This window comes from Corvus kubaryi, unplaced genomic scaffold (assembly GCF_017639235.1).
Source record: "Corvus kubaryi isolate FWS band 111438036 unplaced genomic scaffold, C.kubaryi_AGA036_p1.0 37397, whole genome shotgun sequence".
In the NCBI taxonomy this organism is placed as follows: Eukaryota; Metazoa; Chordata; class Aves; order Passeriformes; family Corvidae; genus Corvus; species Corvus kubaryi.
The window spans coordinates 11,849,607-11,865,503 of NW_024581136.1; the positions used below are offsets into that span (position 1 = coordinate 11,849,607).

Consider the following 15,897-nt stretch of genomic DNA (forward strand, 5'->3'; position numbering starts at 1 on the left):
CGCCGCATCCTCGCCGTCTCCTCCAGGCAGCAGGACGCCCACGGCGGCGGGCGGCGAGCGCTGGGAGCGCGGCTGCTGCTGGTGCTGTGCGGCGGCGGGGCGGCGCGGGGCCGCGGGGCGCGGACCCGCCTGCGAGAGGTGGTGCGGGACGTGTGCGGCCGCCTGCCCGCGGGACCGCCGCCCGCCGTCGTGGGCGTCCTGCTGCCTGGAGGAGACGGCGAGGATGCGGCGGTGCTGGACGCGGCTCTGCGGCGGCATTTCCCGGCGCCCGGCACGGTGCAGGCGGCCCGGTACAGCCCGGGCAGCCCCGGCGATTGCCGCGCCGCCGCCTGCCGCGCCCTGCGGGCCGCCCTGCAGCACCCCGCAGGTACCAGGGTCGGGGGACCCCTCCCTCCCTCCCTCACCCAGGGGCCGGGGGTTTTTACAGTGGGATTTGCTCCGTTTTCTCGTGGGATCTTCCCCTTCTCAGTGGGATCCTCTGCATCCTAATGGGTTCTGATCTCTCCTCATGGGATCTCCCATGCAATGGGGTCAGGCTTTTCCCATTAGGATCTGACCATTCCTTAGGGGATTTTCTCCTCACCCAATGGGATCTGACTTTTCCCATTGGGATTGGACCACTCACTACTGATGGGATCTTCCCACACACAATCAGATCTGCCTTTCCCCAATGAAATCTTTCATGCTAGTGGGATCAGAGCCTTTCCAATGGGATCAGCCTCTTTCTGATGAGGTTCCCGGTCCTGGCAGCCGGGGACGATAACTTCCCAGCAGTTTGGGAAACACTAGAATAGCTCATGGATAACACGGATGTGGCAGCTGATAGCTGTGACATTGTGGCTTTCCATGACACGGTGGCCTTCCCATGCCTATGGATGTGTGTTCTTGGGGGAGGCAGGACTGGGATGTGGCCTGTGCTGTAGGGTGCAGGCAGGACCTGACCTTCCTGAAGGAGGAAGATGCTTGTGCTGATTTTGCATAATGACTAAGTAACAACAGCAAGTCGTTGTTTGTGTGTAAAACTGTATGTCAGGGTGAGGATGGCAGGATGAAAGGTGCGTGTCAGCCAGGTCTGAGGAACAGCATTTGCCCTGGTGCAAAAGGTGATTCAGGTTTGTGTGTCAACACAGGGTGATGGCAACTGGTGAGATGGTGCGAGCAGAGCCTGCCCAGCTGCCACACAAAACATTTCAATCTTTGGCACTGCTTGTCTTGGGCTGTTTCCCTTCCCTCCTCCCTTAATTTTTTCCCACTTTCACCTTGCTTCCCAGCATTTCCAGGGGCTTGACTGCTTTCCTGTCTCACTGCCTTTACCCTGAGAGATCCTGGCACTTGCCTTCAGCACCACATTGACAGGGTCCTCTGGGATCCCTGGGACATGGGGATGATTGGCTGCAGCTCAGGTGCTTCTTTCCATCAGCTCAGCCCAGAATCCTGGATCTGAACATTGAGGAGCTTCGAGATGGCTAGGACCCATTATGAAGGCACAGGGCTGTCTTCTCCCACCTCTGTACTAAGACACACACAATTGTCTTTCCAACTTCTCTCCTTTTGCATGCTTTTGTCTTCCTTGCATTGTTCCTGCTGCAAGAATTTCTGGTGTCCTCCCAGACTCCAGTGAATCCTCCAGTTCTGGTCACAGCAGCCTGGTGGGACAGCAGCTGCAGAGGCAGAAAAGCATCCCTGCATACATGACCTTTTTCTCCTTCGGCACATTGCTGGTGCTTGGCTCAGTACGTGTGTTTTTGTGGCTGGCTGTGGAGAATGAGGAGCAGGAGGAGGTGGGTTGGGTGTTAGAGCCTGTTTGTGTGTGCTCATTCACTTCTGATGCTGTGCCTGGTGATCTGAGCCATTAAGTGTCCCAGGACCTGTGTGTGTAATGAGGACACTCATCAGCTGCAGGGTTCAGCCTCCGGCAGGGACAGCTTCTTTCCATGCTTCTGTGAGCTTTGCCTCCCAAAATCTCCACGTGGACAGAGGGAGTCCAAGTGTAGCTGTGCCTCCAAAGAGCAGCTGAAACTCCAGGCAGTGCACTGGAGATTTTGTTTGTTGACTGCCAGAAAGACACCGAGCCCTTTAGTGTCGCAATGGCTCAATAAACTGAAGGACGCTGAAGGGGTTTATCATTTGTTATCTGATTAGGAGGTGAAAGGCTGGATGATATTTCAATGGAGTGCTGAACTGCTGCTGTTGGAGACCATATAAAATACGCTGCTGTAGTATTCTACAAGCTGCTGTAGTGTTTTACTATAATGGCTTGAAAGTCTGTAGTAACGTTCTTGTCTTCCAGAATAAATACCATACATCGACTACATGCTCTCTGCAATCTACAAGCAGTTACAGCTGCAGTTTTCAGTGTGCTGCTGTAAGACTGTGTGTCCAGCAGGTCTCCATGAGAGGGAGGAATTGCTTAATAAAGTGGGGAGCAGTAAACAGGTTGATGTGGTTGAAGCTAGGTGACAGTGCAAAAGGAAAACTTCCTTCTGTGGGAATTCCCTGTGTCAGTCCCCGGCCTCACCTAGTGTGCCAGCTAAGCTCCTGCCAGATTTCTTGCTCACTCTCAGCTACCACATCCAGGTTGGTTTTAGCAGCAAGGTGGCAAAGAAGAAACTGACACCAGGGACAAACTTTCAGGGTAGCAGAGAGGTTTCAGCCAGATATAATGTACTAGTTTGAAAACAAACCAGTGGGAGGCACCAAGTCAGAATAACAATTTAACAGGAAAATTTTTAAAAAGGCAGAAAACACTGGTTCAAACGGACAGAGTCAGGATACAACCTGACACCCTGTTAGGGTGGTGGTAGCAGTCTGATAAGATGGTGGCTGCAGTCCTCCTGAAGTGGTGGATGTGGTTCTGTTGAAGCAGTGATCCTGTAGAAGGGGTCTGCTCTTCCTTGGAAGGTCCAGTGGTGGCTATGTAGCTCCTGTCCTCTGGGAATCTAGTGGGAAGGTTGTCTGTGGTGTTCGGAACCTCAGATTATATTCAGGATGGAATGCTTGGTTCCTCCTTCTGGGTGGAGCATCTCACAATGTGATGATGAGTCATGAGGCAAGGCATTGATTAGGCTCATGAACAGAAGACAGTTTGGAGGGAGTTATCTATGCAGGAAGGCATTGATGGGCCATTAACAGAAAGTCCCGAGGGAGGAGGCAAGGAAACACTGCCCCACCTGGTTTCAACAGCTCATGAGGATGGTAATAGAATACACTGCAATCCAGGACATACAAGGATTGCCAGGAATTGCTCTGTACTTTCTAGTGGTGGGCTTCGTGGAGTGGACCTGGTTTTGTTGCAAGGCTCATGGAGGGAGAGGTGGGGAAGCAGCAGGGCTGACCTGCTACCAGTCTGAACTCATCTTCTCTGGTTTATTCAGAAGACATGAAAGACAGGGAGAGGTGGAGGCTCCCATCCTTCTTGCAGTGCATTTCTTGGAACCAGAGGAGCTGGAGAAAAGATTATAAAGCAAAAGCTGAAAACAACATTCATGAAGGTATGCCCAGCTTCCTCCCCTGTACTCTGCTGTGATTGTCAGAAATTGCTCATGATTCCCTGGTGTCCAAACCCCTTGCTGGTAACCTCTTTCAGCTATTTCCAGTTCTGCAGTTGACCTCACTTCCCTTTAGCCCAAACCTGAAGACAACCAGCACATCTAGCTGCTTTGTTGCCATCTCCTTGTTTTCTGACCTTTTGCTTGTCTAAATGAAACCACGCTGGGTCCAGTGCCCAAATACACCCCTGGAAGCACTGCTGAACTCAGCTGCATTTTGCTTGAGTGTTTGAAAGCAGAGCTACTGTCTAAGCAATGAATTGGAAGCACCCTGATACTATGTGATGTTTTCTGCAAACATGGTTGGAAGGAGGGTTCCCAAACCATTTGCCGTTGAGGCTGGCAGAGAGAAGGGAGAGGGCAGTCAGCTGTGGGGTCCCCGATTCTAAAGGAAATTGTTCAGGTAATGCATAGCACAGCATTCAGCCTTTGTGCACAGTTGGCACTTCGGCTTGCACTTCCCAGCAGTGATTTTCTTTTTGCAGAAGTGCCTCATGCAGGAGGCTTCAAGGAGTGTGGTGCGGAGATCCAGATTGTATTATGATGCACAAAGAGGAGGGAAAGCTCCTTCACTGTAAAAATAATAGAATGTTATATTTTCACTTGAAACCAACTGCCTGACCACTTCAGGGCTGACCAGATGTTAAAGGATGTTATTAAGGCCTTGTCCGAATGCCTCTTAAATACATAAAATCCTTAAAGAGCATAAGAGTCAGACAAAACAACTGAAATGCCCAATTTATGCAGCTTTGAGACATGTGAGACCCACTCTCTGTGGTAAGAAAACCGAAGTGCCTGATCTTGCTGTCAGTGCCAGGCAGGTGATACCCTGTGGCCATGGAACTTGTTCTGAGATTGCTGAGACTTCGGGAGGCCAGGAGCTGGGCCCTGTGCTCCTTTGCTCTATTTGCTGAAGCAATGTTGAGTTTGTAAAACAAAATGAAAATCAGTTTTGAAAAAAAATCAGCTGTGCTTAGGTTGTGAGTATGTATCAATTGCTTCAGCCCATGCTTTCTTGTCGTCTTAAGTAGCATTTTCCAGGAGGAGGGGTTTTCTGTTCAGGTCTCCCTTGACCTCTCTCTGCTCCCTGCAGATGACCTGCAGGACCCTGAGGAAGAAGTGGCTCTGGCCAGCCTGTCCCCCAATGGAAACTGCGAAGAAGCTGCTGGAGGCACAGGCACCTAGAGGTGCCAGGCATCGAGCACAGTCCAAATTCCAGATCTGCACAGTGGATTTGGAGCAGTGGGAAGAGGAGCTGGTGCAGGCCCTTTCCTCCAAGGACCCACAGCTCCAGGGAAAAGCTGCTTGGCTGAACTCATCAGGGTCTTCTGCAGCTGCCAACAGCCCCTGGGGTCTGTGCCAAAGAGCCATTCCCTGCTGTGCCCTGCTGCCCCGGGGCACCTGGAGCTGCTGCTGGCCACTTGGCTTCTGAGAAGCCCTTTGGGGATGTATCCCATATCCCATACCCTGACGTTGGGACTTTGAGTGTGAAATGCAGCCACCTGTTTGAAGAATGAGGAATGTTTTCTCACTCTGAGCAAAGTTCCCTGCTGAGGCTGCTGGAGCTGGCCTCCCTGGCAGACTGATTCTGCTGCCTTGTTTTCCTGCTTCATTGGCGCTTGGAAGTTCCCACCCTCTTTGTGATCAGGAGAAAAAAAAAAAAAAAAGACAAAAAAAAGTAACACAGTGGCTTGGAGACTGCAGTGGGACTGAATGTGAGCTCTCCGATCTACGAGCTACTGGAAAGCTTGAGTGTTACAGTGTAACATGAAGAATGCAGTAACAGCCCAGCCTGGGTAGCAAGAATAACATAAAAGATACTGACAGTAATGGCATCTAGAGCAGAGTGGGGTTTGGGAGCAGGGTCTGTCCCTTTGGCTTGTCCTGGTGCTCAAAGACTGACTGAAGGACTGCCTGGGTTGGAGGGGTGGCAGGTGGGCACTAAGGTGTGGCTGGTGCTAGATGGGGCTACAGGAGAGGGCCATCTTATCTGGGACATCTCCACAGGCGTGGTGGCACACCTTGGAGTGGCCTGCAGCACAAGAAGATGTGCCTGTCTCCATAAATAAATGTAAAAGTACAAAAATTATCTATTTAAATATTTCCAAAGGGCTGCCTGTAGCCTGTGGGGAAACACAATTAACTACAAATCCTTGGTTTATGGGGAATATTACTCTAATGCTAAGAATATCTTTTAAATTCTTTATGCAACATAAAACAGGTCTTGTTTGAGCACAAGCTGCTGGGTTTTGTTTGGGGCTGGCTTTCCTTTAGGAGTTTCCTCCAGCTCAGATCAGAAACTTCAACCTGCCTACCTCGTCTCTGGGTTAATTGCCAAAGTACATCCTCAGTGCATGTCTGTCCTCTCTCTGGCTCCTTTTTTCCCACTGGCAGCTGAAGTGTCTGGAGTCCTGCCAGCTCCGGCCAGCACTCTCTCAGCAGTTTGCCTTTGGCATCCCTCTTGCTCTTACCTGGAGCAGAGGATGCTGCTCTGCAGAGAGGGCACTGACCCACTCTCCTTCCAGCCTCCAGGATTTCTGTAGGATTTCTGTGCTGATGACCTGAAAATACAAACATAGCCAAGTGACTTGGTGTGGCTGGCTGTATTCCTGATCCCAGGTTTCAGCACCGAGCACTCAGTGCATCTTGGCGAGATGAAGGTTCCCTCCTGCTCCATCCCTGCACAGCCCAGGTTGCTGGGCAGGTCTGTATTTCCCAATAAAGCCCTGGGTTAGGTGGGTCCAGCAGGACTTGCCAGTAGGAATCTGTTTTCTTGCAACATTTGGCCTTTGCTGCCAGGAATTCACCAATGAAGAGGTCGCCCAAGAGCACAAATGGGCAGTTAAACCTCCCTGAGTGCTGCAAATCCACTGGATTTATTTACTGGTAATTTTTAGGTAAATCGTGCAAGTTTACCCTTGCAAGGAAATTTGTGAAAGTGGATGAACTGCCTGGGTTTTAGGAGGTGTGAGCAAGAACATATTTCACCAAAAGTGTTGTTTTTCTTTGACTGAGGAATAAAAGGGACTTAAATACTTTATTTTTCTCTTTTCTTTTTTCACTATCTGTGCACTTGGAGGTATAAGCAGATAGTTTTACATGTTTAATTGATTGAATAATCTAAGGGCATTGTTATGTGCTTGTTGTAAAGAATAAAGACATTTAATTTCTTAATTGGAATGTGCTTATTTGTTTGCCATGGTGTTATCCTTAAAAAAACATTACGCATGGCTTACCTCATATTTATCTTGGTTTGAAAAAACTGGATATTGGGATGGGATGGGATGGAATTGAAGTGACCCCAGCGTCTGATATGCAGAAGATCAGCAGAACTGAGTGCAGCCCAGGTGCGGCAATGGAGAAGGCTGGAGATCTTCCCAGTTATCCAAGAGTGCAGCAGCCCCTCTCGGTGTTGTGGGTAGGGCTCTGATAAGCTTTCATTAATAACTTTAATTAATAACTTTCACTAACTGATACCATTATGCATCCTCAAGGAATTCAAGCCCTTCAGAGGAGTTTTTTCCTGTTCGGTAGCAACAAGGAGAAGTGAATCCTGCTGAGATCTGGGCACTTTGGTCTCTTGTGTAGCATCGTTGCTCCTGAGCTGGACTTTCCCTGGTGCAAATCCACCAGCCTGTGTGTCCCGTCTGTCCATACCAGAACCAAAGCAGGAGCCAAAAAAACTCCACACTCCTCCACAACTGGGGCACTGTCAGATCCGTGTCTGTGCGGATCTGGACACTGCCCTATGCTCTGACGTGATGGATGGGGTCTGTCAGACTCATCTCCACCTGTGCTTCCCTTTTAAGGGACAAATGGGGTTGGGTGGGTGAGGCCTTTCCCCATGGAAATGTGAGAGGAGTCGGGGCCCGCAGAGGCGTTAAATCCATGAGATAAAACCGCTGATGCCTGTACTGCCACGGGACACGCTGTGCCCCCAAAGATGCCCCTCTCCCCCCATTGCGGGCGGCCTGTCCGGGCGGGGGAAGCAGCCGCTTCTGTGGGCACGGCGCAAACACGGGCACCGGCGGGGGCACTCGTGGGGAACTCACAGCTCCGGCCCCGCGGCCCCGCTCGCCCAGTGGTGTGGGGTTTGCGCCGTGGGAGGCCGTGAGGAGCCCGCGGGGCTGTGGCGGAGCCGTGAGGCTCGCGGGGCGCCTGTGAGGGGCCGAGGACGGTACGAGGCCCCCGGCGGCAGGGCTGCCCCGCTCCTGCCTGCCTTTTTCTCCGCCGTCCCGCGCAGGCGATCACACGGGCACCTCTCCCGGGCGCAGCGCAGAGCCGCCGGAAGAGGCCCTTGGCAGCACTTCCGGGCCGGGCAGCGGCGGCGGCGGCGGCACCGCGGTTGGGCCGGACCGGATCCGACCCGACCCCCCGGACCCTTCGGACCTTTCCGACCCCCCCTCCGAGGGCAGCCGGGTGGCATCATGATCACTTCGGCCGGTGAGGCAGCGGCGCGGGGCGGCGTTGTCAGCCGGGATTTCGCTGAGTCAGGGCCGTGACTGGGCACCGCCGCAGCTCCGCGGAGCCGCCCGTCACGGGGCTCCCCGGCCCCGCTTACCCCCGGACGGCAGAGAGAGGCCGCCCTGGTGCCCAGCGGACCGGCACGACCGGCTCTCGAAGCCCGCTGCCGTGTCCGTCTCCTGGCGCTGTCTCAGGAGGGCTCCGGTGGCTTTGGGGGTCCCCGGGCAGCGGTGCCGGGACCCCGCGGTGTGAGCGGGAGGGTTCAGCTGCGTTTTCGGTGTAAAACCAGAGGGCTCTCGGGAGGCGCAGCAGGGACTTGAGAGGGGGAAGAGGAAGGAGTCTGGAGTTCAGAAACGCAAATGCCTTGCAGAGGAAACGTCAGTCTAAGGAGTGCACGATAATGAAGCGTATGAGGAATTGGATGTTACGCAGTGTTTGTGCATCTGTGAGGAACTTGATAGTGTAAAAAAGTATGGGAAGTATTTCTAGAAATACTCAGGCCAGAAATTAACATGCAGCTGGTTGTGGCTTGGCGAGAGAAATAGTGCAGAGGGTTACAGTGTCCAGGTAACTTTCTCTTCGTGAACGCTTTGCTTTGTTTAAGTCTTTATTTTGATGGAGGAAAAGTAGGAATTCATTTTAGAGGCATTAAAAAAATGTAAAAAGGGTATGTTGGAGCAAGGTATGCAGGCAGTGTATAAGAGTGAGATTGCTTCCTCCTCATAGATTAGGTAAATGGAGGAACTTATTTAAAATAATAATAGTAATAGTAATAATAAACAAAGCAAACATTTGGTGTAGAGATACAGAAAACAGCTGGAAGGAGCACAGTGGGATGGCTGCTGAATCTGCCTTCTTTGCCTAAGAGCCAGATTCATGTTCCTTCAATTCCTGTTACTGATGGATGTGTGTCTAACCTGTTTTTTAAAAACAATCCCTGATAAGGGAGGTTCTGCGACTTCATTAGGCAAAGGAATAAATGTGTTTCTGTGAGAAAACTTTTCATATCATCAAACCTCATTCTTTGAGGCTTCACTAAAGTTTAGTCTTACTGCTCCTGTTCATATCTGACACAAAGATCAGCTTATTCCCTTCCTGCTGGCAGCTGCCCTGAACTCTGCACCTTTCCCAGGTTTCTGTAGACCAGCCAGTTACAAGGCTCTAGCCACCGTTCAGGAGCTGACTGCCAGAGCTCCCTGTTCTTTCTGCCCAGCTCTAAACACACTGGTTTGCTCGTGACTCAAACACAGTGCCCAGCACTGGGCACAGGGTCTGGCCAGTGGGTGCCAAGGAGAGGGAAGGTGCCTCATGGATCTGCCAAGAACTGCTCTCACTTACACGTCTGTGTGAGGTTTGGTTCTCTGCCTCCCACTGCAGCTAAATGATATTATTGATGATATTTCATCTTAACCCTCTGTACTCTTCAGATTCTATATTTGTACATTTTGGTTTGGACCTGCACATGCACCTTTTAGATTTGTCAAGATCTTTTGGAAGTCCCATTCAGCCCTCCATAAGCTTGCTGGCCTTTCCAGTTTCATGTGGTTTTCTCAGATTTAAAGAGGTTGTCAAGCTGTACAACAGATTAAAGATTTAAAGCAGTGAATTGTGTTGGATTTTGATCAGATCATATTCCAACCCTTTCCGTTGCATCTTTGGAGTCTGACAATGAAACAACCTATCCTTGTGCTTCAGATTGAGCTCCTGTGAGCCTCTCAGTCGTGTCAGTTAAACAATATTTCTGTAGCTGTTTATACAAATGTTCTGGGACAGCATCAGGAGTCTTGCTAAATCTGTGAGGTACAACATCTCCTATGCATGAGGCCAGTTTCCTTGGCATGAAAAAATTCTGTTTTCTCTAAGAATGATCATGTTTTATAAAGAATGTGCTTTTTCAGTTATAAATTCTGAACTATTTTACATCATTTAATACAAACTTGAGTCTGATCTTTGAAGTTTTATACTTAAGATTTAAAATCAGCATTCCAGCCACAGCCTTCTTTCCTGTTCTGTTGGATTTGAACTAAATGACAAGCTTACTTTTGATACAGAGAGACCAGAATTAACTATGATTTTGTTTTTCAGCTGGAATTATCTCTCTTCTGGATGAAGAAGAGCCACAGCTCAAGGTAGGCTCTTACATCCGAGAGAAAATAACAGCAAATGCGTTACTTGGAGAGCTTAAAATCAAAAAGGAGCAGATCTCAGTAATTTATGGTTGGACAGCAACAGATGGGCACCAAATTGTGCCTGAAAGCTGAAAGAAAGGGCTTAAATAAATGGTAACAGATTGTAAACTTCCTTGTTTTCAACATGGATCAAACTGGAACTTCAAATGCAAAAATCTCTACTCATGAAAGCTCCCAGCTCTCTGATGATAATGGGGCTTTGTAACTTAAAATTATTCCAGAGACTGCATTTTGAAAATTCAAAGCTGAAGAACATCTCAAGTTTTTAGAATAATTTAATCAATGTAGAACAAAATCACAGTTACAGTTTTCACTTGGGAAAAAATCACAGTAGTAGTATGAGAAGAAAATAGCAACACAGTCTTTCCAGTGCACGGAGGGTGTGAATCCACAGAACACCGACACTCAAAGTGGTGGTGTGTTGATGGTTGCCAATTATTTGAAAGGTGGCCCCTTTTAGGAGGGGAAGGTGCACTTTTTAATATTTGTAATCCCTAGTTGTTTTTCTTGGATACAGACAGAGGTAGTGATGGATCCGAATGATCCCTGCTTTTGCTGTGAACTGATTATAAGTGGGCTGATTCCACTCTGGTTTGTTTATCAGCTGAAGTACTGTGGCCATATAAATAGAGTTGGCTGGTGTAGACTGCAGGCTGATTCCATGTGCTACACAGAGGTCGTCACAAAGACTTTGAAATCTCTGTATTTCAGGGAATTTAATCTATCAGACACATCAGCCAGTCATTCATCACAGAGAGGCCATGGGAAGGAATGCTTGAGTTGTCTTACCTGTTAAGTGAACAGCTCTTTATTTGCAAAGGACTTGCAAAGATTAGTGAATGCTCACAAAGATCTTTTAAAATAGAATTTGCTGTTGAAATGGGTCGGTGTTCATGATACCCATCCTAGAATGTACTTTATTTTTACTGAGGAAAGGCGGTAAATGCATTCTCAATGTAATATAACTTTTTTATTTTTTGGTAGGAGTTTGCTCTTCACAAGTTGAATGCTGTTGTCAATGACTTCTGGGCAGAGATCTCTGAGTCAGTGGACAAAATGTAAGAGAAGACACTTAATGCTGCTTAAAAAGAACGTGACATACGAAGTGGATGTAGTTCTAGTTTCTTGACAATGGCTAGTACAGCATGTAGCTCCATATTTCCTAGAAAGCACTAATGTGTGTGGATGTGGGGTTGGAGCTGTGGTCCCAAAGATGCAAGTTCAGTCAAGCCTGTACTTGTCATGTGGTCTTAAAGAGATCCGAGCACACAGAGCTGATGCTCTTCTCTCTCTCCTCTGCAGTGAAGTTCTCTATGAAGATGAGGGCTTTCGGAGCCGCCAGTTTGCTGCTCTGGTTGCTTCTAAAGTTTTTTACCATCTGGGAGCCTTTGAGGAATCCCTGAACTATGCCCTGGGAGCTGGTGATCTCTTCAATGTCAATGACAACTCAGAATATGTGGAGACGATCATTGGTAAAAAACTGCTGCTGCGAAAAAGAAGCTCTTGTGTTGTCAAAGCTGCTGTACCTTTAAAATTTTACTTGGTGTAGTTTTTTTCTCTGTATTTTTCTTGGTGTCTTTGTGTTCATTTAAACTGACACTGCAGCAAATTTTACCCAGTTTATTTGTACTTTCTTTCTTATGGTTTGGGATTCTGTGATGGAATTGACTTGGGAGTTCTGGAATTTTTTTCCTGTTCTTAACCCTTATTCTGTAGTGAATTCCTAATAAGAAAATTTCTTTCGTTGTTTATTGTCCTTTCTCTCATTTGTGTGCTGATGTTATTATCAATTTCAGCATGACTTTGAAAATAATTGGCTAGTAAGTGTAGCTACACACCTAATTGAGGGGGACAGTTGTGCTTAAGCACCCACAACAGCAAGTCAGCTGTTGACTGCAGGTATAATTTGAATGCCTTTTAAAAATCTCATCTGCTGGATATGATTGACCTGGGCTGGCTTCCAGTCTCCCCAACTGGTGCTTGCAGTGGAGCTAGGAAGTCTCCTACTGCTGTTTTCTAATTTATTTAACGTGACACTTGAACAGAGATCATATCCTTGGTTTAATTTTTAAAATACCTACTTGATTTCAGCACTAAAACCAGAGTTTATTAGGAGATAATAGAAGTATTTTCCCGTACTCTCTGTATACAACTACACAAATGTGTAATTTCCCATACACTGTACTTGCTGGTAGAACATGTTCATGCACATGCTGGTCTCTTCACCTGTACAAAACTGCAAAAATCTGGGAACTTGACTATTTCCCCCATATTTATTCATTATCTCTTCAGCAAAATGTATCGACCACTATACCAAGCAGTGTGTGGAGAATGCAGAGCTGCCAGAAGGGGAGAAGAAACCTGTGGATGAGAGGCTAGAAGGGATAGTGAACAAAATGTTCCAGCGGTGCTTGGATGACCACAAGTACAAGCAGGCCATTGGCATTGCTCTGGAGACACGCAGGCTGGACATCTTTGAGAAAACCATCCTTGAGTCGGTATGTGCAAGAGACAGGAGGTGCCTGTAGCTAGGCTTTTCCAGGTATGGATCCAGAAGTCAAGTGCAAGATCCATGTTGCTGTGGAACTTGCCCTGTTTTGTATGAACAGAATAGAAGATCCATTTTATTTAAACTCGGGGGTGTTCAGTTCGACATGTTCATAGAAGGCAGAGCCACTCAGGGCTATCAAGTGTAGGAAGATCCCCCCCCTACCTTTAGGAAATCTTTGAACTACAAGTTGATGGGAAAATATTCCCAGGAAGCTTGGCTATGTGCCCTCCTCTTAAGGTATTCCCTGTCAGCTACTGGCAGAGATACTATACTGGCATAATGTAAGAACAGCTCTTTTATTTAGTTGTGCCTGTCATCTGCTGTAATTCACTCTGGGAAGGGATCCTTAGGGCTGGGTAAGCGATTTATTAATGGTAAGCAAAAGAAGAAACTCCAGTAGCTGGGTGAGCTGCTCTAATTTTCAGTAAGTGTCTGTGTGCAGTCTTAGCTTGCCCTGACTCTGAGGCAGTGCAGCTTGGCTTTAACATCTTTCACTGAGAGTTTAAGGTAAGTCATGTTACTGTTAGTGGCGGTAAGAGGAGGCCTGTAGTCATTTGCAGCAGCTCAGCAGCTGTGTGCAATCTTGTTATGCTGTAGTATCTCAATCATATGCCCGACACATTGCTTGAATCCTTTAAATTTTACTGCTTTTCAGTTTACATCTTCTACATATGTTTGGATGTCTCCCATTTCTGTGTATGAATGATAATCATAAGGCATCCATCTTGCTTTTTTTGTGCTCTTTGTTGTCCTAAACATTGCATTTACTAACTTGCCAGTTATAAATCCCCCATTTTGAATTGCCTTTCTGAGGTCTAGTAACCAAATCTTTTTCTTAGGCTTGATCTTTTCTTGGTGCATGGTTTGTTGTGCTGACATTTTATGTTAGTGCAGTGAATTTCACTGCATTCAAAACCAATTGTTTGAACAAGAAGGGTGAAGGAGAAATAGGTATTGTACTTTTAAGTTAATATTTTGTATGTTTTAACTTCTGAATTAAATATTGGTCCTGCATGTTTTTTATAGTGTTTTTTTTTTCTTTAAACTTCAATACACCTGTATATAAGCTTCTCTGGAAATGGGAAAGGAAACTGTGAAGATTTATATGCACATATTTGCTCTGCTTTTTTAAAATAGAAAAGGGGTAGCTTTATTTTCCTTTCTAAATCCTGCTTGTCAGTCTAAACCCATGTGTGATATCCCTGAATTCTATTTCAGAATGATGTTCCTGGGATGCTGGCCTACAGCTTGAAGCTCTGTATGTCTTTGATGCAGAATAAACAGTTTCGTAATAAAGTCTTGAGAGTTCTAGTTAAAATCTACATGAATCTGGAGAAACCAGACTTCATCAATGTGTGCCAGGTAAACTTTTCAAAGTCATGTTTAAAGATAATAAAGTTACTCTTCTTCAGGTATATTTGGCTTGACATCTACCTGTTCTCTGTCTTTTGTTCAGTTAAATGAAATATCTTTTCCTGGTTGCGTGCTTCCAACATATATCAGAGTGAGATCAGCTTGAAAAAGAGATGTAAATATTGCATATTTGGTCAATTTCTAGAGAAAGAAATGCATTCAAAGGCAGCTTGAGGACACAGACAACTCTGACAGAATATTTTAAGCCTATGTAGGGAGTATCAGATGGTAGGTTCACAGCTTGGAATTTTATTTATTTGTCATAAGAACATTTCCAGTGCTTTGTTTTTTTTGGTAAGCCATTGTCTAAAAGTGTTTAGACAACCAGTTGTGAAGTTACTCAGATGTTCTCAGGTCTTTGCCAGTCTTGGTATGCCATGGACACGTGACTCAGTATTACGCCTGTTTCATTTCGGCTGAGACATCCCTACAGAATGACTGGTGCTTCTTCAATGTGCTTTCGAAATTTATATGTTTAGTAGGACAAGTCTTGTTTTTCTATGAAAACTCTTCTGAGTTTTCTATTGTCTTCAATGAAAGAGAAATTTTCTTTCTTTCAAGAGGACGTTCTGTGGAAGCAACAGATGTGAGGGATTTGGAGTGTGGCTTTGGGTAGTGTTGCTTTCTTGTTCTGAAGTATTTAATGTTTTCTCCTGGGGTTTTTTTTCTGTTCTTCCCTTTCTCCTGCTCAGTGCCTGATATTCCTGGATGACCCACAGGCTGTGAGTGACATCCTGGAAAAACTGGTGAAGGATGATAACCTTCTCATGGCCTACCAAATTTGCTTTGACCTGTATGAAAGTGCGAGCCAGCAGTTCCTGTCCTCTGTCATCCAGAATCTCCGCACGGTTGGAACTCCCATTGCCTCCGTGCCTGGATCCACCAACACCGGCACCATCCCTGGATCAGAGAAAGACAGGTGGGGGGATTGACTTGAGAGGAGGTGGAGTTGTTTGGCTCCAGTCCGGCTCTAATGGAGCCTCCTATTCCATGTATGGATGCTTTTTACAAGCTGTCAAGTTACTCCCTTTATTTAAGACAGAGTAATAGGCAAGACATGCTATTTGCTCAAAATGAAATTGTGTATTACCAAAATCTACTGGTTTTTAAAGGGATTTTCCTTTGCAGTTGAGATAAGCACGGAGCAGTTATACTGTGGCTCAGCTAATGAGCAGTAATTCATTAAGCCATGGCATGAGTTGCTTGGGAATGCTGATGCTATGTGGTCTTCGCAGCAACATGCAAAGCTGAGGAGAGAGGGGAGTTCAGGGAAAAAGCTCATTACAGCTATGTGCAAGTTTGGTTTCACATCACAGCTTGTGGGAAGAGTGAGCTCAGATGATACTGTGGTGTCAACAGACCCTTTGTAGTTGCAGTTCAGAAGAGGTAGTTCAAATCTACTTTGAGTTTTTTAAAACATGTTCAGTGGTCAGTATCGTAGATCTTAACTGCAGAAAACTGCTGTTTAGAAAAATCAAGGTTGGCACTAACCATTCCATCATCTTTATTTCTTCTTTTGGTGACTTACAGGAGAATTGACCAATCTATGCTAAGGCTGCTGCTCAGCTCAGGGGCAGCATGGAAGAAGTTTGTTCTCCATCTGCTCTGTAATCACCATGGAATACTTACTGATACTTTCACCAGAGCTCTTATGTCTGTGCACAACCTGCTCCCTGCACTGTCTTTGATAGTGTGTGGTGGAGAATCCCACCTAGATCCAGGCTGGTTAAAT

General features: G+C 46.9%; 2 protein-coding genes across 2 annotated transcripts in view; both read left to right on the top strand.

The window, feature by feature from the left end:
- The window catches only part of CUNH2orf72 (chromosome unknown C2orf72 homolog), an 11,501-nt gene extending 4,779 nt beyond the window's left edge, over nucleotides 1-6,722 (top strand). The window contains exons 2-4 of the mRNA XM_042042384.1: nucleotides 27-367; nucleotides 3,375-3,491; nucleotides 4,642-6,722. Coding sequence (XP_041898318.1) covers nucleotides 27-367; nucleotides 3,375-3,491; nucleotides 4,642-4,733 — 550 coding nt within the window. The 3' untranslated portion in view covers nucleotides 4,734-6,722. The remainder of the gene's footprint in view (nucleotides 1-26; nucleotides 368-3,374; nucleotides 3,492-4,641) is intronic.
- Nucleotides 6,723-7,866: 1,144 nt separating this feature from the next.
- The window catches only part of PSMD1 (proteasome 26S subunit, non-ATPase 1), a 63,551-nt gene continuing 55,520 nt past the window's right edge, over nucleotides 7,867-15,897 (top strand). Inside the window, exons 1-7 of the mRNA XM_042042438.1 lie at nucleotides 7,867-7,991; nucleotides 10,098-10,141; nucleotides 11,186-11,259; nucleotides 11,504-11,673; nucleotides 12,494-12,699; nucleotides 13,971-14,114; nucleotides 14,858-15,084. Coding sequence (XP_041898372.1) covers nucleotides 7,976-7,991; nucleotides 10,098-10,141; nucleotides 11,186-11,259; nucleotides 11,504-11,673; nucleotides 12,494-12,699; nucleotides 13,971-14,114; nucleotides 14,858-15,084 — 881 coding nt within the window. The 5' untranslated portion in view covers nucleotides 7,867-7,975. The remainder of the gene's footprint in view (nucleotides 7,992-10,097; nucleotides 10,142-11,185; nucleotides 11,260-11,503; nucleotides 11,674-12,493; nucleotides 12,700-13,970; nucleotides 14,115-14,857; nucleotides 15,085-15,897) is intronic.